This window comes from Myxine glutinosa, chromosome 1, assembly GCF_964187855.1.
Source record: "Myxine glutinosa chromosome 1, kmMyxGlut1.1, whole genome shotgun sequence".
In the NCBI taxonomy this organism is placed as follows: Eukaryota; Metazoa; Chordata; class Myxini; order Myxiniformes; family Myxinidae; genus Myxine; species Myxine glutinosa.
The window spans coordinates 107,310,109-107,332,230 of NC_136261.1; the positions used below are offsets into that span (position 1 = coordinate 107,310,109).

The 22,122-nt window shown below is 42.2% G+C and overlaps 3 protein-coding genes across 7 annotated transcripts in view; 1 reads left to right on the forward strand and 2 right to left on the reverse strand.

Moving 5' to 3' along the window:
- LOC144889745 (uncharacterized) overlaps positions 1-6,652 on the reverse strand; it is a 48,312-nt gene extending 41,660 nt beyond the window's left edge. Inside the window, exons 1-2 of the mRNA XM_078770931.1 lie at positions 6,518-6,652; positions 1,580-1,765 (exon numbers count right to left, since the gene is read on the reverse strand). Of these exons, the coding sequence (XP_078627057.1) occupies positions 1,580-1,758 (179 nt within the window). The 5' untranslated portion in view covers positions 1,759-1,765; positions 6,518-6,652. The remainder of the gene's footprint in view (positions 1-1,579; positions 1,766-6,517) is intronic.
- A 310-nt stretch (positions 6,653-6,962) lies between these two features.
- Positions 6,963-22,122, forward strand: part of MYCBPAP (MYCBP associated protein) — a 59,142-nt gene continuing 43,982 nt past the window's right edge. For 3 of the 5 annotated variants that reach the window (XM_068116786.2, XM_078775787.1, XM_068116789.2), the window contains exons 1-4: positions 6,963-7,260; positions 15,926-16,059; positions 19,553-19,691; positions 21,003-21,109. In XM_068116786.2, the coding sequence (XP_067972887.2) occupies positions 7,206-7,260; positions 15,926-16,059; positions 19,553-19,691; positions 21,003-21,109 (435 nt within the window). In that variant the 5' untranslated portion in view covers positions 6,963-7,205. Of the gene's footprint in view, positions 7,261-15,925; positions 16,060-19,552; positions 19,692-19,892; positions 20,490-21,002; positions 21,110-22,122 lie in introns of those variants that run through there. The other 2 variants (XM_078775791.1, XM_078775796.1) reach the window with 2 other exon arrangements.
- On the reverse strand, positions 9,025-15,891 carry LOC137419089 (protein myomaker-like). Its single transcript, XM_068105276.2, has 3 exons — positions 15,855-15,891; positions 15,607-15,713; positions 9,025-9,549 (listed from the first exon to the last, which is right to left on the reverse strand). Exons 1-3 carry the CDS (start codon positions 15,889-15,891, stop codon positions 9,025-9,027), a joined length of 669 nt encoding a protein of 222 aa, XP_067961377.2.

Sequence of the window (22,122 nt, forward strand, 5' to 3'; positions counted from 1 at the left end):
ATATTTTGAACATGAATCGGACACATGAATAGGATGACAAGTCTTTCGTTTAAACGTACTTTAGCTTTGAATTTGTCCTGATTGTGCATGCGCTGAGAGAAGTGAGATAATATTTTTTTACTCTGTCTGCTTGCAAATTGAAAATCAAACAGTCAAACAAAATTGAAAATCATTCCAAAGAGGAAACTTACTGTTTTTGATAACGTCATAAAGGACACGTACAACAGGCACGAAAAACTAATGTAACGTGGTAGGGTGGTATAATAGACACTGAGGAAATTGTCGGTAAACCAGAATTCATTTATTTATACGACTTTTACAATATACTATTTAAATCGAGTTATATACTTGAAGACTGAAGAACATAAATTGCCTGCCATAATACTTCCAAAACCTCCAGTTTTGCAGTACTGTAGTTCAATTTGAAATAAAGGTTCAATGGGGGTGGTGTATAAGGGTGGTGTTCGGGACTGCTTCTGGACTACTTCACTAGCACGAAAGTTTTGGATTTTTTAAACAAGAGTTAAAATCATTATTTTATTGCTATTTGAAGTAAAATTGAAGTAACGATGCGCACGGTATCGTGTTCTATGAACTCTCTAGTATACAAAATAAATAATGCCGCTAATGGCACCGACAATACCAAATTCAGACAACAAAGGGGACCACAGGTGAGGACTTCAATCAGGCATGAGCTGTTCTCTGGGTCTGCCACGACCTAAGCAGGCTGGTGTGGCAGAAGGCGAAGTATGGCTCAGGGAGCAAAATGACCGGATGGTGATGAGGAATGGCGATGAGCAGGTGGCATACACGTCTCCACTCGACATCAAACAAGGGGAATGATGAAGCAGAAAGAGAAAGGGGTGTTGTCTCCTGGAATAGGCCATGTAATCTCTCACACACATGCATGGATACCGCCTTTACCATCTCTGGAACCGCCTTTCAAGCATACAGCTGCTCCCACAATTGGCCGGCTGCTGCCTGTGGGCAGAGACATCTGTAGGTCCAGCCCACCCTGCCAAGTGGCCCTCCTTCATGCTCCACCATCAAACGGGGACCCACAGCTCACTGCAAAGCCATGGCTTTCAGTTCTCTGGCCAAACAGCCTATATTGTTGTCTATTTAAATATTTTGAAGCACTTTCTATGCACCTTTGTGCCACAAGTCCTCTACCTGGCTTCACCTGTACAGGAAGTTTTACGCAACACAACATTACCTTACTGTGCTACATAAAGGATGGTCACTGCCGCCTCAGTGCACATGCTACATATGAGTTATATGACTTATCTTTGACAGATCCCTAATACAGGATTACTTATACCCTACTCATGAACATGGTCCATACTATTCTTACCACAATCTACAGTATCTATGAATCCCCCCTTTTACGTAACAATATTTTGGGTAAGAAAACTACCCCCAAGTTAGCTAATGGTATTCTTAAAGTTAAGTAGGACGTATCTACCATGTGTAGGTATTTTACATTTTATTGTAAAAGTTATAAACAGGACCAATTCAGAAGCTATATGTAATACATCCACACAGAGCCAACAAGCTACCATCTCCTACCTATAAGTACCTTTGTGACATGGACTGTACTTTGGCTTCAGTTTCCATCCAGCTGTGCTCAAATTCTTGCATCATCTTCTCAGATCTTTGTGCAGGAGTAATCTCTGAGTTTTGTGTTTGAGCCTCTTCTACATGGTATGTGAATTCATCCATTATCCCTGCTCCACGTTTACCATTAAGCGCTGACATTTTGCTCCTGAAAAACAGCACTTATTAAAGATACAAACTTTGACTCCATTAAAATGATAGATATACTAGTAACAAATATAAAGCAATATATTTATTACGTCTGCAAAATGGCAATTTTTTGACTCTTCCTCCTCCCGAGTGGTCTATAAATGCCGATCTTCCTCTCCCTTCCTCCCATATCCTCCAAAACTTTCCCTTCTATCTCAATTATTGGGCAAACCACTTTTCAAAGTTGGCTTCCAAAGTCAGTCGCCGACTGGGCATCGTCTGTTGTAAAAAGTCCTTCCTTTCTGAACTTCTATCCACATATATAATAGTTTAATAGTCAGGTTTGCTGTGTCCTCGGAAAGTTGTTTGCTGGCTTTTTGTGGGGAATTGCTGATTTTTACATTTTTCTGAAGTTAAAGGTTCACTGAGAGTGAAAATCAATGTTGGCATTTTTTAAAATGTCGTTATGGCGGCCATTTTGGGTTTTCAAAATGGCCGCGATTTTCACCTATAATTTGCCATATCTTTGCTCTTAGAGCACATAGAAATGCAAATAAAGTGTCTATACCTATGTTTTCAGGGGCACGGATATCAATAAACATACGCACAGAGCTCTAAAATTATTCCCAGGGACAGATATGTCATTTAAGGCAGGTCGGAGGGGGAGCTCAGTCAAGCACGGTCAAGCGAGAGCACAGTGTAGTTGACAAAATCAAGGCTGCCATTCTGAGTCATGGTAATCCTTTTGCCGTTGAGGATGACCACATCATCTACAATCTTATGACACATGCTTATGTCCCTGAGCAATATGTGTCACAGATACTGAACATTGATGACATCGGGCAGAAATTGTATGAAGAGTATGTAAAGGAGCGAATCAATGGAGACGTCAGCATATGGGCACCAGTGAAGAAAGATAAAAATGACATGTACATGTCTGGAAACAAGAAGCAGACCACGAAGATTCGAGATAAAGTTGTTGATCTGAAGGAAACCAAAGATCTGTACGGACGATTGATGGTCCTCTCTAGGTCAAGCCGAGATATTGACCGAAAGCTCGCAATTGGCAATTATGAGTTCACCTTAACACCGAGAGCATTGTTCGTGCCAAATGGATCAATGTTGGCATGTACTGACAAATCCAACTTAATCCATGCACTGGAGAAGCTAACTCAAGAAGAGGTGGGACCATCCACTGTCACTGGTGATTCACAGACTCCAGTTCTGCAACACCCAATAGATTCGCAGGGTGATACTGTCACTGGGAATTCAGAGGCTCCAGTATTGTCAGACCAAAGAGTTTCGCAAGGTGATCATGTGGAATCCATGAATGCAGCAGCCACGTCTGTCACCGACCCACTTTCAAGTCGGAAAATCGCTGTGGTAGATGGTATGGTGGTGGTTCAAAAACTGACAAAGCCAGAAACAGTAAAAACTGTAAAGGATCTGAGTATATGCTTTAATGCCAAACTGCTGTGGATGACGAATGGTAATGATGAAATTATTCTAGTGTTTGACAAATACAAGCTGGATTCACTCAAGAGCACAACTAGAGACAAGAGCCGTCACGGCAAAGATCCAATTAGACACCAAGTTACTGATGACACCAACATCAAGCACATAACAATGAGACGTCTTCTCTCCCATGATCAAACCAAGGCTGACTTGACAGAGTACTTGGCAGAAAAGACTCTGGAGTACAACAACGACTCTCATAAGTTGATAATTGTATCAGCGTCTGGTCGTACTAGGAGCAACACTAGTCTACAGTTTGAAGACAATAATCATGAGGAAGCAGACACCTTGATGATTTGTTTGGCAGTGTCTGCATCACAGCGGAGTCCAAGCAATGCCGAGATGACAATCTTCTCTCCAGATACAGATGTTCTGGTACTTGCGATTGCCAACTATCCTCTTCTGATAAAGAACACATCAATGTCAATGACATCGGGTGTTGTGGACATACTCCCCATTTGGGTTGCTCTAGGCGAAGAAAAGGCCAAGGCCTTACCCGCTTTTCACGCATTCACCGGTACTGATAACACCGGAAGGTTTTCACTAGTAGGCAAGACAACGTGGTTGAAAGTCTTCCTAAAAGCTGAAAGTGATGCAATTAAAGCACTCCAGACGCTAATGCAAAAGAGTGACGTCACTGAAGACCTCGTTTCTGTGCTGGCTGCTTTTGTCTGCTCAGTGTATTGTCCGAAAGGAATTCATATCCAGAGTATACCTGAATTGCGCTGGCACCTCTTCTGTAAACACATGGCTGAGAGTACAAAGCTACCACCTACAATTGGTGCCTTGAAGCAACACATCTTAAGACTTCGCATCCAAGCTAGAGTATGGGGTCAAGCTGATGTTTTCCACCAATAATTCCTGGATACACTTCAGAATGGGTTTTACAATGATGCCAATGATCAACTGAGACCACTAACAACATATGAACTCCCAGCACCAAAAGCCATCATCGAAATTGTACGATGTAGATGCACCACGAATTGTTCTTCAAGGCTGTGTTCATGCAGATCAGAGAACTTGCCATGTACAGATCTCTGTCTTTGTAATCGAGATCAGTGTGAAAACGATGACGATTACTTCACTGAGCTACTAACAGATGATGACAGTGATGGCGAAATGTAGTCACCCATCATGCTTATAGAATTTGCCTACCAGTGGAATGTGTTGGTAACAGCTAATGCACAGTACTGTTCCACTTAACTGGCCTTGGATTCAGTTGACATTCTGAACCACAAAGAGTTAGAGGTGGTGATGGTGAGTGCTCAAGAGCATTCATGATGACTTGAAAGTAGCATTAGAATTATGAATGTGTTATTTGTTGGTTTTGAACTCAAGTTGTTGGTAATCCATTTTCGAGATATTGAACACTGAAGTCAATTCCCTTATGTAATTTGTGCCTGATAAACTAACCATTAAGAACATGTGTTCACCCTAAAGCCTGAGTGGTAAATGGCTCCAAAATGGTGGCCATTTTGAAAATCAAAATGGCGGCACTCTGACTGCACTTCAATCATGCAAAATGAACTGCCATGCGTAACAAATGCTACTTTTTGCCAAAAAAATGGGCTTCATAGAATGACAAATGCCCAAGTTATATTGAAAAATACCGGTAGTTGAAACATGACGGCCATTTTGAATTCCAATATGGCGGCCATAGAGGAATTTTAAAAACTACCTTCCAATGTGGTTTTATCCTTGTGACTGTATGAACTCATTTGCTCTTATATAGCCATTAAAACTTAGTCTATTACAAAAAAGTCCTTGCCGATTAATAAGATCTTAATTATTTGGTTTGTAATGGCAGCCATCTTAAAAAACAAAATGGTGGCACTCTGATTGCACTGGAACTATGCAAAATGAGCTACCACCCATAATAAATGCTATTTTGTGACACAAAAATGCGCTTCATAGAGTAAAAAAAATGCCTGAATTATGTTGAAAAGTAGTTGAAACCTGGGTGGCCATTTTGAATTCAAATATGGCCGCCATTGAGTAATTTTCAAAAATGCCAACATCGATTTTCGCACTCAGTGACCCATAAGCTTTCAGAAAATGTGTAGTTTTCCTATTCCCCCAAAAAGTCAGCAAAATTACATAAGGAAACTGACTATAAGGCGTTGATCCACAGTTTGATGGAGTACTGCTCTCCGCTCCGAGCTGGCTCTCCCGCCTCACATCTTGTTCAGCTTGATGCCATGGAAACAAAGGCCTTCAAGATTATTGGAATCCCCCATGATGAAGCTGAGTCGATGGGTCTATCACTTCACCATCACAGTCAGGTCGGTGGTCTCTCTGTGTTTGACCGCCTCCTATATGGTCTTGCACCCTCTGCTCTTTCTGTGCTTTGCTCCCCCCCCCCCCCCCCCCCCCCACCAATCACCAGGTTTCTGCAGGGAACACACAGTCCACGACCAATCCCCTCCTGCATGGTGAAAGTACCTAAATCCAGGATCACTGCTCACTTCCACGCATTCGTTTCTCTTTGTCCTCCATGTGGAACCAACTTCCACATTCTCTTCAAAATGTCATTCTTCCCTTCAGGTCTTCAAGACATCTGTTCACCACCATCTATCAGATTGTCCAAATTCTAAATCATATTATTTTCTGCCCTTGTTAACCTCCCCAACGCATTTCCCCCCTCTCACACCCTATCCCAATCCCTCCTCCTTCCAAATTCCCAGTTTTCCCTCCTTAGAGCTTCCTTCTATATCCATCTTGTCAAAGTACATGCATGGGGTCATGCATCATCTGGCCCACCCCATTCCTGATCCCCACACCCATTGTTTGTCCACCTCCCTCTATCTTGGCCTTATACTCTGCTGCTAGTGTCTCCCCCTTCTTTACTGTTCCTTTTGCATCCTGTTACCTCCTGATCCGTTCAGTGTATTTGCTCTTCCACGAGCCTCGACTATGTATACAAAAAAATAAAATCCTCCCACGCTCTGTGTTCTCTTCCCTTCATTTCTGTCCTTTCTTCTATTCCTTTACTCAGTTATTATTTTATTGTTCGTACCCGTGCGTACGTAATACATTTATGACTGATATGTAATTAATATGCACACCATCATGTATTCTGAACTCGGCGACAAGCACACATGCTTCCTTAATGCTCACAAAAGTACAACGACGTTTTTGTCTGGGGGATGGCTTTGTATGGTTTTATCTGCGTCATAATACTAATAGATCATATATAATCCTATTAAATACACATATGCTAGGTCATTTTAAACAAGTAGAACCAAGACGAACATACCACTGACGCCGTTAAAGCTCACACGATATTTTCGCGCTCTTTCCCAGCATTAATCCGCGATATTAGAACGAAGATTGCAGCCTCTTCAAGTTCAAAAGTGCCGAGAGATGCGAACGCGAGAGGCTTCCGTTTATGTTTACTTCCGGGAAGCTCCGTTACCATGGCGATCCCAGGCCTGGTATAATTTATTATTTTATAGTCAAAGTGCGACGTTAATAACTGATTTTGTGATTAATAGTTTCAGCGTTGTTACAAATAATGTGGCTCTTGTCTCTAATTTTTGCTTTTAACAGAAATATCATGAATGACTCTAAATTCCTTTAGGTGAGGGCGAGACTACCGGAAGTAAGCTGTAACACGTGCCCTTTTGTGGTTTGTTTTCAACGTATACAATCACGTGACTGTTGTCGCGATGGGTGCACTAACCGGAAGTTACGTAGTTCCGCGGGCGCCTATAGTTTACCAGAGCAACACGTCAGATTTCATTTTCACAGTGGTACTTTGCTTATTTTCCCCTCTTTATTCACTGACTTTTCTCTTCGTTGGATAGTTTATTCGTTTCTTATATTAGTTCCCTTGGACTAGCTGCGTGTACCGCATCAATTATTTAATTAATTCACCTCAGTTGGCTTCATAAATCATAACTCATTTTTCCCGCTCGCCGCGATCTCCGGACACACACACGGCAATGTCTGAGAAAATATCGACCAAGAAAGACAAGAAGCATTTACAGCACCATAACGGTAATAATAATTACATGTTGAAGCAAATGTACAACTGTTTACTCATAAGTTATTTGATGTTCCCATCTGAAGCCAATACCTTGTGATTCTGAAATCATAATCCCAAATGTAACGTTCATTATTTCAATCACTTCTTTTAAGTGGAAATTGATCCAAAGAACGACCTCCTGCAACATTTTGAAGCATATAGACTATGGAGGGTTTTCAGAGCTATCCCATGATGCCTTGCGTGCCGCCATGTTGGTTGTATAGTCACTTCCCTGGCAACCAGGGCCGGCGCTACCATTAGACCAACTAGGCAGCCGCCTCGGGCGCAGACATCAGAGGGGCGCATTACTGAACCTTAAAGGGTCACAGTTTTATACAAATTATTTTATACAGTGTCAGTGGCAATTATTGGTGAACTTAGTTTCTCAAAGCTCAAACTTATAGAAACTTACATATGCTCTACAATGTTGGAAAAGAGACGAGTTGGCTTGGCAACTACATCACTTGAACATGCCCAGGCATCAGCACTTGATCTGGTTGAATTTGTGACAAAATTTGCAAAGGAAAAGGCACGCAAAGTGAGATGTTGATGTGTCTGAAATTGAAACTTTTATGAGACATTTTAAACTCTGTTTTTGTGTTTGTTTCTCTGTCTGACTGTAAGCGAAATATTGTGGCGACATGCCGGGTTGGTTACGCCAAGTATCCTTAAATGGTATACCTGTATACTTAAAGGTGTGTGAAGTAAAAGGTTTGAATGTTGTGTTGCCAATGGCTGAGGTATGCATTATACCGAGTGCCCTTTAGTGCAAAATGATTTGTGTGCCAAAATATTTTATTTTGTATTTTTTTGTATACAACATCGAGGCTCATGTAAGAGCTAACATCAATCACAAAAAAGACAAACTGACACATAAAACGAGATAAAGGGAGCAGGAGACAAGATGGGAGGAGAGAGAGGGAAGCACACAAGTACAACATTTGAAACCAGGGACATCGGGAGATCTGTGGGAGGGAGAGGGCTTGGGGGGAGGAGGCACGTGAATGGGGGGGGGGGGGGGGGGGGTGAGGGCGAGACGCACTCAGTGACACATAAGCTTTCAGAAAATGTGTAGTTTTCCTATTCCCCCAAAAAGTCAGCAAAATTACATAAGGAAACTGACTATAAGGCGTTGATCCACAGTTTGATGGAGTACTGCTCTCCGCTCCGAGCTGGCTCTCCCGCCTCACATCTTGTTCAGCTTGATGCCATGGAAACAAAGGCCTTCAAGATTATTGGAATCCCCCATGATGAAGCCGAGTCGATGGGTCTATCACTTCACCACCACAGTCAGGTCGGTGGTCTCTCTATCTTTGACCGCCTCCTATATGGTCTTGCACCCTCTGCTTTTTCTGTGCTTTGCACAGATATTTTCTGTGCATATCAAAAAAAAAAAAACTTATTACTCAAAGGGGGGAAGGGGTGGGAGAGGTATAAAACACATGGACACTGCTAGGACTTCCAGGAAAGAATTTAGATTTTTCAGGAAAGAATTTTTTTTTTGATTTGGAAAAGAAAAATTAATTTGTTTACAACTTGGTATTCATTGGAATATGAATTGCACGATGAAGTCGTGGTTACAATAAGTCACACAAGTACTTCAAAACCCTACAACTGTTAAAGATGAACTATTAGTTAAACTTAATTTGAGTATCTCAGATATATGATCATGTATCGAAGCAGGTTTACATTGAATGTTTTAATAATGATTGCAGATTTGCATGGTTTGAGAAGTGCTATGGGCAGCAGCAGAGTGTGCAGCAGGTTAGTTCGGTTGGGCGATTCGCAGTCGCTGACTTGTTCTTCTCGGGCAACAAGAGGATGCAGGCTGCAGCCAGGCTGCAGTGGAATGCACTGTGTACATACGTGTAGCCCCAATTCTGGAAGTAAAAGCGAAGGGTGAAGGCGAGGATAAGGAAGCAGAGGCCAGGTGCGAGTTGATGAGTATAAACCCTTCTCTGAGGGGAAACTGCCCTTGTTTTCATCATTTTTCTTCCAAACTTGATGGAAAGCAGGGTAATAGCAGTGATGATGGGTCCAGCATAGACTCCGTATCCCCAGGTGTTCTCGTACGTCCGGACAGCGATGATCAGTGTCCCGGCCAAGATGGTTCCAAGCTGGGTTTGCTCTTGAAACTCTCCCACTGCTATAAGGGTGACGCAAATGGACAGTGAAATCCCAAAGGTGCTGAAATACTCAAGAAGCTCCGAGTGCATGATGCAGCTGGATATGAACCCAAGACCATCACACACGTGGGAGAACTGCATCAGAACAAATACTTGTCAAAAATATAGAGTAACATGAGGCAAGATGCACCTGCCATTAAGGACAACAAACAACACAATTTGCGAAAGATAATCAAAGACTGATTATTTAAAATTTTGATTTTGCATATCTAAAACTTATTACTCAAACCAAAAACTGTTTTGTTTATCTGTAATTTCCATTCACACACTCATAAAGGGACCACTTTCTTTATTTTGCATTGCAAACCACATGTAGTCATTTTTTTAAAAAGTGAAAGCCCATTTGCCCCAAAGCGTGGGGTAACAGGGCCACTGTCATATTATTGGAAATTGCGCCTTTAATATTGGTGCTGTTGGCATCTTACGGTACTTATTCTTGCAATGTAATTTTTTTTTAGCAGTTTCAAGTTTTCTGCTTTTTATTTTTTCTACAAAACATCTGTTTTTAATAATCGAAGTTGGCAAAAAAAAATTGGGGTGGGGGGCGGATGCAAGTAGCTGGGTTTGCCTAGGGCGCAAAATACTCTGGCGCCGGCCCTGCTGGCAACTCTAACATCAGTAGCTCTACAATCCAGCACGTTTATCTCGTTATTCTGACTTACTGCAATGGAAAGTTACACCAATTATTTGGCCGTGTATTCGAATTGCTCTGGTGAATATGTGCATCGTGGAAGCAGCTGCAGGAACATGGCAATGTTTTCCACTTCAGTTTATAAGTTCCAGATTCACCCCTCAACGTCTATCTTCAAATTAGAATGACTAGGGCATGCCCGTACTATATATATATCTAAAATTATATCCCCCCCCCTATTTACATGAAATGGTTTGGTCCAAAGCGAACGGCTTGCGAGTGGTGACAATCCCCCCCCTCTATTTACATGCAATGGTTCGGTCCAAAGCGAATGGCTTCCGGAGTTTGGTAAAGAAATCGCCATCGCGTACACAAACGCGCAGGAAAGCGAATGAATCGCAAATTCGTTTTTATTAGTTGTAAAACATAATGCCCAATTATTCAATTAGCGCCAACGTATTTTGGCTGTTTGCAATTTAATCGCAAGGCAAAGTAGAAAGAGAAGAGGGAAAAAAAGAAAAGCCTTGCCTTGCTGCAAACAGCTGCTGCAAACAACAACAACAGGGAAGGCTTCACTGTCCGGAAGTTGGCATATCGCAGTTACGATTATTTTAGTGTTAATGGCCAATTATTCAATTAGCGCCAACGTATTTTGGCTGTTTGCAATTTAATCGCAAGGAAAAGTAGAAAGAGAAGAGGGAAAAAAAGAAAAGCCTTGCATTAACGCATTAACGCTTGCATTGCATTAACGGTTCGGCACACGTGATAGTTCGCTGCTCTCTGATTGGTTGAAGCGTTTTTTGGACATAGCTCGGTAAGTACTTGTCCGATTAATTTCAAACCTTGAAAAGGCACATCCTCGGGTCCCCAGCAATATACCTGGCAAGTTTCAAGTATATCGGACCCGTGGTTGTCGAGAAACAGCGGTCACAGACACACAGACACACAGACACACAGACACACAGACACACAGACACACAGACACACAGACACACAGACACACAGAGATTGCTGGAATTATAGATAGATATTGTTGTGGATCTGCCGCCGGCCTTCCCCCCTTATTAATCCCCTTGTCTTTACTGACCTGGCGCGACCCGAGACCTATTACGTCCCTTCCGGACAGCGCCAAATAGGGTTTCGGAACCAAATTCGCTCGTACCTAAGTACTAGCACTGCCCTGGAAGCGAGGGAATAAGCCTCTCACGAACCACGTGTGATGGTGATACGCCGAGCGGTTTGCGTACATGTGATCCGTGCCTTTATAGATAGTGGAACCCGATTCAAGCGGTTTTACCCGTGCCACGCTTAGTCAATGGACAAAATCACAAAGACGATCGAATTCAGAAGAAAAGGAAGAACAAATAGGTTTAATTATTATTGCACGTATTTACAGTTCAGGACGAAGAGACACAGGGAAGCTTAGACAGTCTTATGCTTAATACCCAAGGACAAACGGGCCCATCTCACTCACACTCACACGGGGATTGCAGATGGGCAGGATGATGTTCTCCAGCGCTGCGGTGATCGTCCAGGCTCAGCCCCGTCTCACTCTCCACGGTCCCCGCACGTCCCGTGAAGATGGAGGTAGACGAAGGCAGGGACTCGTATCGTGTCGCTCGAACAAAACGGGTAATAATCTCGGGGCGAACGGTAGAGGGCGGACTTAGCGCGGCTGGCGGTTATTCAGCCGCGTTCACTCGCTTTGGCTGAACCGCGTAAGTTATCAACGCCCTGGCTGCGCCCACGTATTCCTCGTAGCCAAGTTCATACAGTGCGAATGATTCTCTTCAAGCCCGTCTCCCTTCTCATAACTCAGAAGTCACTCCAGCGCACCTCTCCCATAACTCTGGGGGCTCCCGACTGAACTCACGCGCAACTCAACTGAGTCCTGACGGGCGCCTCTCCCTCCTCATAACTGAGGTGGGGGCTTCGCGCGATCGGTTTTATTGCCACGCCCTTAGCCCGATCGATGTTCCAACCATGCCCTGTGACGCAGTGCTGCAGCCACATGCTGTGAGCCCTGATTGGTGACTCATGCTTACCGTCCCCACTGCCGCCATGCCGAGCTCAACCCTCCTCCACCTGCCGAGGCCCACCTCGTGTTAACTCGCGCCCAGCACAACTAGGGCTTTTTAGCCGCAATGGATCGAGCCTATGGATGTGGAATGGTTCGTAGAAGTAGGGCCTATCCTCCTGTCTTTAAAACAACGCAGGATTAACATTGGAAGGGGCCTACTCTCACATATACTATGACATAACTATACTACAAATGATGCTACATGTTGCTCGTGTGACTAACTATGGGGGGCAAACCTTTAACCTTTATTAAGTTTACTGTACAAATCTCAAAACCGCAGCAATATCAATTACCAGTGGGGCATACTTGCATACTGCAAGAAACTACTCGGGTGCATCCTATGTGTATAGTATACATCTATAACTGGAACGGCACTCGGGAGAGAGCATACGTCCGCCGGGTTAAACACTTAACGTTCTGTAACCCATGGATAGGTGGGATATGGATTTGGACCTGAATCAAAATCTAATTGGCTTATTAATGTCGCCTAACCAACTCCTCCACCACCAAGTTTTGTCATAAATCGTCCACAACTTTTTGGGATATCCTATTCACAAACAAACAAACAGATAGACAGGGGTGAAAACATAACCTCTATCCACCTTTGGTGGCGGAGGTAACAATAAATGTGAGTTTGTCAGTCAGTCATTCAGTCAGTGTGTCTCGTCTGTAACTCCAAAGCCATGAAAAAAATAGCAGCCCAAAACTTTGCCTGCTTACTGAGGGAACTACAAGGGAGTGCATGAATGAAATCTGGGTATTTTGGTAAAGTTAAACTTCCCCTTTGAAGATAATTTATGGTAAAACCAAAAATAGGCCTACCCTTGGTTAGCCTGTGTTCAGTTTGCAGGGATCTTAATCGGTAATCCGCCATTTTTTTGGCCTACTCAAAAATACCTTGCCTTGGTTGGAACAACGATGTACTCGCACAGACTAATTAAAGTATATAATCTATATCTGCCTTCGGATTTAAGAATCAGAGCTCGTGCATTAAATAAGTAGCAAAATCTGGAGTGAAAGCTTAACATTTTAAGAAAATCGCGATTGTTATAACTAAGTGTGTTTAATTTAAGCAAGTCTGTGGTCCGTCCTCCATATTTACAGAAGAAAATGTGAAAATACCAAAGTATTAAACTTAACTTTTTCTCCTGTTTGGAGAATTAAAGTGAGTGAAGAAAAGATTAAGGAATGTGCCGAAAGTGTAACTTCAGTGAGTGTAACGAAAATAATTAACCAGTGAGATCACCACGAAGGGGATTCTCCAGTTAGGGAGGAAAAATAAATTAAATTAAACATGAGATGAAAAGAACGACTAACATAACAGGAGGATTAGAATGAGTAAAGCAACAGGACAATTGAACTATGAGTTCAAGAGAGAAAAGTCATTCGGATTTTGAAGTTTGATTTAAATGATGTTTTCCAGAAACACATCTATGACGTAAATAGGGAAATTCCTGTATCGCTCTCTTCCTCTCTCCTTTCTCTCCCCCATCCTTCCTCCCTCTCCTCTCTCTTTCCCCCCTCCTCGCTCTTCCTCCCCCTCCTCGCTCCCATCACCCACATTGTAGCCCCTCCGTCCCGGAGTGTATAGTGACGTGTGGTGAAGCATCGCCCTCCCCTCTTCCTGGCCCACCCTTCCTTGATCTCCCCCCATCCTCATGCTCCCCCCTTTCTCACGCTTCCCCTTCCTCGCTCTTCCCCCCCCCCTCCCTTTCTCGCTCTCCCCTCCTTTCTTGCTCTCCCACTTCCTCACATTCCCTCATTCCCCCCATCCCCTTCCTCACACTGCCTGTCCTCTCTCTTTCCCTCTCCATGAATGAAAACTGGGTGTTTGGGTAAATTTAAACACCCCTTTTGAGGAAAATTAAACAGCTTATTAAATAAAATAAAAAACAGGCTCTATCTTTGGTCAGCCTGCTATCCCTCGCAGGGGCCTAAAGCTTTGTTTCAGCCTGTTCAAAGACACCTTGCCTTGGAACAGGCCGCAACGGTTTCTACACGATTAAGTGTTAAAAACTTGCCTTTTCACTTTCCTCACACATCATCAAATGCCTGATCTTCATACCTATGAATCGCTGTATTATATCACTTTTTTAGGTGCTATAGTTTTCAAATTAGGAGCTCAGTGATTTTATCCATTACATGATGTTATTTTACACGATGCCCTCTCACTTACTGATTAAAGTATATAAGTGAAATCTGTCTTCTGATTTTACAATTTGAGCTGGTGGACTAAATAATCTGCAAAATTTGGAGTGAAATGTGTAAATTTTAAGAAACCACTGTTTCTTATAATTAACGTATTTATTTAAGGAAGGCTGTCATCCCTTCTGCTCGGTCATCTTCATACCTCCATGGGGTAGGGTGTCACTCTACTGGTGTGACTTGTAGGAAACCTGTGATACTTGTAGGAAACCTGAAGATTTTAACCATCTGTTTTTAAAATTCCTTCTATATGACAGACCCAGATTGCATCTACTTCAAAGTATTAAATAGGTGGGGATTGGCGAAGGGTCTGTCGGTCTGTCTGAGATTTTTAAAAGAGAGTGAGAAAGTCACATAGTATTATGGATTATATAAGGCCCCTTCGTTCACCGCTGTTATTTCTGGGCTCGTGGCGTATATAGAGCCTCGGAGCTCTGAAAATGCCATAAAACTTAGAAAGAAGAAGAAGAGCCCTTCCTCCATATTCATCTAAGAGATGGGTGCGATATCCTTCGTTGGAGTGCTTACTTGAGTGCTTGCTTAAGCCACTTGGTGAGCACTCTACATGCTTCAATCTTGGCAAGCTTCCATGGTGATACCGCGGCTTGGTTCTCCGTGGGGACATCCCCGGAGTTAGGAAGGCAAAATAAATTAGAGGATTATAATTAGTAAAGCAACCGGACAAGTGAACTACTAGTTCAAGAGAGAATTGAAAAATGTTTTCAGTGACTATAAAGCAATGAATCCCCACACCATGGCAGGATGGTTGAAAGGTATGCACACTCACTCCAAGCCGTCTCGCCTGGGTTTGAATCCCGACATAGCTATAAATTGTCATCCTGGTGTTTCACAGGCAGGGTGATTAATCAATGTGAGTGCCGTCCCTCGGGTGGTGTTAAACTGAACGCCCCGTCTGCCGGCATTAGTTGATGGACCTTAAATATTCCATGGTATCCTTCGTGAAGTGTAGGTGAGCTCTCGCCATCACCATGGACAAATTTCTGCCCTAATTACTTATTTGAATGTCAGGCCTGGGCAGCCGGTTTGGAAAGCCTTGGAGCAAAAAGGTTCCCCGGCCAACTCCACACAATGGAATATTTGTGGCCTTTTTCAAGAAGAAGAAGAAGACACCTCTGATTAATGTTATTGTATTATTTCCATTATTTTGCTTTACTCCATGTGCTGAGACCTTCTCACATTCCTCCTAATACCTCACCTTGTGTTGTGGTTGCACTGTTTGTTGTTGTCCCATTGTTTTCCCTTTACCCCATTTTTTTCTGTTGATCCTTTTTCCCCCTGTCCCACTGTTTACAGCCTCAATACCTGTTTGGAAAAAACAATTAAAAGGGTGATTGTTAATTTTTACACTACTTATACTGGATACAAAAATGTAGTTAAAGCTTGTCGAATTTTTTTCTTCTCAATCTTATTCATTGACTTTTTAATATCTGACCATAGACTTACTGATCACCATTCCCATCCACTGAACAAGCTTTAACATAGTACTAATTTCAAATACTTATTTCTCAACATAGCAACAACAATCTCCACGGACTCAAGCAAGGTGGAGGATGTGGTGAACGAGACGTCTGAATCTCCATGTGTTGACCGCACGATCTGTGGTCCAGACATCCAAGCTCTTATTCTTTCACCAGAGATCCTAGATGAGGTACATAAAGGGGGGTTTTATTTGTTTGTTTTTTTTACATTTAATTGTATATGGCCATTCATTGACAAGTACATGGCCATCCATTGACCAGTATACGTGTTGATAGAAATAGTGATCTCTCCAAAGAAAACAACTCACAAGGGAAAGTATGCTTATCGAGCAGCAAATTAATGTGCAAAACGTATTCAACGGATGTATAAACCAGGCAATTAAATGACCTGTTAAATATTCTCGTAATATGATATTTAGATATTGAATTTCATCCAACGTAGTTTATCCGGTAAGTAATATTGTAGGTACCACAAGTAGGGCGTGCTTGCATTCTGCAAGCAGATGAATGAATAAGTAAAATGAGGAATGAGTGAGGTATGCGCTCTGATGCTGATATGTTGAACAGATATGATCCTGGAGTATGCGGTTCCGCTCACTGTTGCCTTTTCTAATGATGTCTTGCCATCAGAGCTCCATGACTGTTGCTCGTGAAACAGCAAGTTGAGCTGTCTTTGTCACTGAAGCTCCTGCCAAACGCGCCCCAACAATCACCCGTCTTTCAAAGTCACTGAGATCTCCTTTTGCAGCAATGCTAGCCATAATTATAGGCAACCAGGCCTGTGCAGCATTTTTATACATGACCCTAAGTATGCTGTGATGTCATCTTACTATAATTCACCAAATGTCCGTCTGTCCTTCTGTCCGTCCGTTCCCAGGTACCGCAAAAACGGCTGAACCGATCGCAACGATATTTTGGGTGGGTAATCCTGGGAGCCCCTGGAGTAAAATAGGCTATATTGTTTTTCCAATTTCAGCTTTGGTCTCCAGCATTTTCAGGTTTGGACTGCCGCATATCGTTATTTTCCTGGCTACTGCACAAATGGCTGCACCGATTGCAACCTGACGGATGAAAACACACAGTTAAAAATAATGACCTCGGACAAAGACCTTTTATAAGGACATGGGTTGAATCCCTGCTTGAGAGAATTCCAACCCCTTCCCCGCCATCACGGTCGTCTCTCCAACTCACAATCCCACGAGATATGCGGAAAGGATGACCCAAAACCAATTATCTTATTTTTGATTCATATATAAGCATCAATCAAAGTAAATAATGACCTCGGCCAAAGTTAAAACGATGTGGGTTTAATCTCCACATGAGAGAAATCCACATAGCTATTTGGGCGGTGTATAAGCTAACAGATCATTGTCTCCATCGATCTTGCCAAGGCCGTAACACCTATCGGCTCAAAATCCTTTTAACTGTTGACTTGGTAGTTTTTACAATGAAGGAAACATTAACAATGTTGTTAAAAGTTTATTTTTTATAATTAATGCTATTTAATTTGTGATTGGTGTGATGCTGTTTGGAATGAAAAAAGAGATATCGAGTTCAAGTGAATGACGAAATGCCATGAGGGTTTCTACTTTCTAAACGTGAAATTCACAGATCGCCATATGCAGATTCGCCACGGACCCATGATCGATGTTTCTATACGTGAACGTACCCGTTTATTTGCGAACGGGTACGTTTTTCATGGAAGTCCTTCACGAACTTGCTGTCCATGTCTGACGTGCGACGAAAGTGCTACAGGAATGTGGAATTTATTGGTTTCATGCTTTAGCATTCGCCGTTTCTGCATTGTCTGTTTGCCTCTGGCCTCCCACCCGCGTGTAGCACGGGTACCTCACTAGTCTGCTTAATTAACACCTAGGCCACACTTGTGTGGAAAGCCATTGCTTTCAATATACTTGGTGTCCCTCATTATCCAGATGTTTCCATTTTTTGTCCATTACCTGTCCACATACTTTTTGTCCACATACTCATAGCCAGGATTCACTAGACCCAAAATTAATGTCTGGAGATGGCCCGAAGATATACAGTACTCATGATCAAAGTATTTTTATGCCTCTTATGACGAAGTTGCCAGAGGCATTATGTTTTTGGGTTTTTCGTCAAGCTGTCTGTCCGTGTGTCCCTCCGTCTGTGCATCTGTGATAGGTTTTTGCTACCACGATAACTTGAAAAAGGCTGAAGTGATCTAAGTCAAACGTGGTACAGGTATGTATAATGATGTAAAGATGAACTGATTCGATTTTGGAGTCACAAGGTCAAAGGTCAGAGGTCATGTTAGGTTAAAAAAAATCCTGTTACCATGATAACTTGTGAACCAGTGATGATATTTTGACAGAAGTTGGTACAATGGTACATGTATGTATTATGATGCAAACAACAACAACAGGCATTTTAAGGCCATTTTCCCTGCTAGAGCGGGGGCCTTGCGGTCCCCATGACAATGTTCTCCATTTTGCCCTATTTTCTGCATCTCCCCTTGTTAACCCCCTTGCCCGCATTTCTTCTTCGACCATCTTTAGTCGTAATTGTCATGGTTCTCTTTTTGAGGCAGTGTTTTTATGGCCGGATGCCCTTCCTGACGCCAACCCTTTTAGTCGCCTCTTACGACACGCAGGGATACGGTGTACCTATTCTAAACCGGGGTACACACCGGGTAAAATGAACATGTATTATGATGCAAAGATGAACTGATTTGATTGTGGGGTCAAGAGGTCAAAGGGCACGGTATGTAATAGGTTTCCATTACCGCGATAACTTACGAACGGCTGAAGGGAACTAAGTCAAACTTGGTACAAGTATGTATAATGACGCAAAGATGAATTTATTAGATTATGGGGTCAAGAGGTCAAAGGTCAGATATCCTGTTCAGTAAAATGTCTGTTACCGAGCTAACTTGTGAACCAGTGATGGAATTTTGACCAAACTTTGTAAAAGTATGTATTATGATTCAAGGATGAACTGATTAGATTTCTGCATCAAGAGGTCAAAGGTCAATTTCTGTAATAGGTTTTTGTTAACGCGATAACTTAATAGCTGCTGAAGGGAACTAAGTCAAAGTTGGTACAAGTATGTATAATTATGTAAAGATAAATGGATTACATTATGGGGTCAAGAGGTCAAAGGTGAGAGGTCCCATTAGGTAACAATTCTGTTACTGCACTAACTGGTTAACCAGTGATGGCATTTTGACCAAACTTGATACAAGTATATATTTTGATGAAAATATGAACTGATTAGATTTTGGCATCAAAGGTCAAAGGTCAGAGGTCATGGCAGGTGTAAATGTGATACTTGAGAACAGCTGAAGGAATTTAAATCCAACTTGGTGCAAGTGTGCATAATGACATAATAATGTGGGCAGAGGGATATCGTTTGACATTGAGATGTCGAAGAGTGCCATTCTAGTTTCCTTTATCACCATTTATATCGCATTCCCAATGGTTTTCCCTGCAGTTTTCAAATAGATTGAGGGGGTCTTGGACAATAATAAAATTATTGGAAGTGTTCAGTCATATACTCAGTTTTAAGACTTATATGGACGATTACTTTACTTTTCTTCACACTTTAGTTTATTTTTAATGAGCCTGACCCGAAGTTTGAATGATTCATTATAATAATAATTTCCACCCAATTTATGGTTTCCAGGCACATAACCGCGCACTGGAATCGATCATGCCTCCAGCAGCACGTGAGGTGACGGTGAAAAGGGTCCAAACACAAGTAAAGAGCTCACAGCAACAGAAACACCAAGTGGTTGGCAAGCCTGCCCCTCTTCATAAAACTGGTATAATATCATCAGAAAGACTTGAAACAAATAATTCCATGGAGAAAATAATTGGATAATAATGTAATAATACTCTATTTGTCTCAACATCTCTCAACCATGATGGCAGCTCTGCTCATTACCCCTCATTTATTAACAACAGCTGTTTACAACTAACTCCCCCCAATCCTTCCTCTTCTTCCCCCCTGCCAATCCCCCTAGAATTTCCTCCCTACATTTGCTCTTCACCCAAGCCCCTCTGAGGATCAGCTGACCACCATCTCATGGACTCATCGCCCACATATATCTGTGATCTTTACTACTGTTGCTAATCTTGTGCATGTGTATTTAATGTCCATCTGTTTCACATCATTCTGATGCTGATATGTTGATCATCAATTGTCTTGTTTAGTGATTTCAGCAGATGTGACTTTTGCATTTCCAATCATCCTGGAGAGTGTTGTTTCAAATTTTACAATAGAATGCTACATACAATAGTAAAGTCTCCTACAAACAATATTAAAGGAATCTCCCGTGAGGAAGCTAACTCTGAGCCCTGAGGGCCTTTCACTCACTCACCGCAGGCAGGTTGGGGGTCTTTCTGTCTTCTACCGACTCCTCTCTGGCCTAGCCCCCGCAGCCCTGTCTGTGCTCTGTCCCCCAAATATTCCTACAGGTCGTACAAGATCTGCCAGCAATCATCTTCTGGTGAAACTGCCAAAATCAAGACTCTCTGCTCACCTTCACTCTTTCATTCCTCTTTTCTCCCGCCTCTGGAACAAACTCCCTCACGCTCTTCAATCCCACTCCTCCCTCCAGGTCTTTAAAACAGCTGTTCACCACCATCTCTTATCTTCCCCCAACCAAAACCTTGATCTTTTCTACCCCTGTTAATTCACCCCAGATCCACTTTTCTGAAATACTGACTTCTTTCCTGGAAGTCCTAGCTGTGTCCATGTGTTTTTTTGGGGTTGTTTTTTTTACTCCATGTTTTTTTTTACTTCCCTCACCCCCAACCCCCTTCCCACGTCTCCTCCCCCAAAGCCCTCTCCCTCCCACAGATCTCCCGATGTCCCTGCTCTCAAATGTTGTACTTGTGTGCTTCCCCCTCTCCCCATCCTCTTTCTCCCCATCCTCTTGTGTGCTTCCTCTCTGGTCTCCCGCTCCCTTTATTTTGTCTTATGTGTCCGTTTTTTTTTTGTCATTAATGTTAGCTCTTACACGAGCCTCGATGTTGTATACAAAAAAAAAAAAAGAAGTAAAATATAATATAAATATATCAATATTACAATACACTCATCAAAAAAACAACACTAATGTGCATGTGTGCAGGCTGTGCTGGTCCAGCATTTGACAAGGATGGCTACTTCCTACCCCACAGCATTCTGGGAAGTGTGGAGGACTATGTTGTTGAGGCAGTGGCTCATGGAGAGACTACGGTGAGAAGAAGAAGACTTCCATTACCTTTTAACTTTGCAGGCTCAAGTTTGCTTTAATATATTGATAGCTATTTGGCTGTTGCTGTTGTCATGGTGACATAATGATTGTTGAAATTTTTGCACATACATTTAGAAGCTAAAGTTGTATTTTAGCGTGGCAACCTGAATTGTAAAAAAAAATAAAAAAAATTGAGGTTGAGGCAATCATAAAAGTGTGACTCATGAACACAAAATGTAAAAATGAATGAGAAAAGTACAGCATGCAACGAAAAGGGATCTCTTTCAGTTCTTTTTTTGCATTCTTTACATTCCTGCTAACCTGAATTATGGTTATCCTGTATTTTTGTGGCATTACCATGATACTCGTATACTGTACATTACGGTAGAGCTCAAAAAAATTTTAAAAACTAAATTTTTATTTTTGAAAGTCTTACCCCCTTAAGCTGTTCCATATAATATAGAAACACTGTATAAAAAGTTTAAGCACTAAATTATTATGTCTAGGGGTAGCTCAAGGGCCGCAAAGATTATGAAAATTATAAAAATTCAATGAATTACGAGTATATCAGACTATATCTTAATTTATTTTAAACAACACACTTGAACACAGTATTTATTTTTGAACACGTTAATAGTGAATTCTTTGTTCAATTTCTGACAGAGTTCATAGTATCAGTCTGACAACGTCCAGCAAACCCCAAATTTATTATTTTCATGGCATCCCGGACAGTGTATATTTTCTGCTATCAGGGTACATTCTGCGATGGTCCTCGCCAACTTGCAGCAGGAATTGCAGCTGAGTTTCATCGCGGGTTATCAACCCACTGTACTCCTGAATGAGTGCCACTCCACGTTCAGCATAGTCATTGACAACTTTTGGAGAGTTGACTGTTTCTGCAGCCTGCTTGTAGTCGTCTCTGTCATCCCACAAGTCCGGATCAACCGCGAGAAATCCATCTGGAAGTTCCATAATTCGCAGAAGTTTCATTGACCTTGCTGTGACGAAATCTTCC

What these genes read in the sequence shown, in the direction of transcription:
- LOC137419089 (XM_068105276.2), bottom strand. Translation starts at nt 15,891, where the DNA reads ATGTTAAAGCTTGTTCAGTGGATGGGAATGGTGATCA. An exon ending in GTGGATGGGAATGGTGATCA is followed by an intron (nt 15,714 to 15,854) that starts GTAAGTCTATGG and finishes TTTTCCAAACAG; the next exon opens with GTATTGAGGCTGTAAACAGT. An exon ending in CAGTGCAACCACAACACAAG is followed by an intron (nt 9,550 to 15,606) that starts GTGAGGTATTAG and finishes GTTCTGATGCAG; the next exon opens with TTCTCCCACGTGTGTGATGG.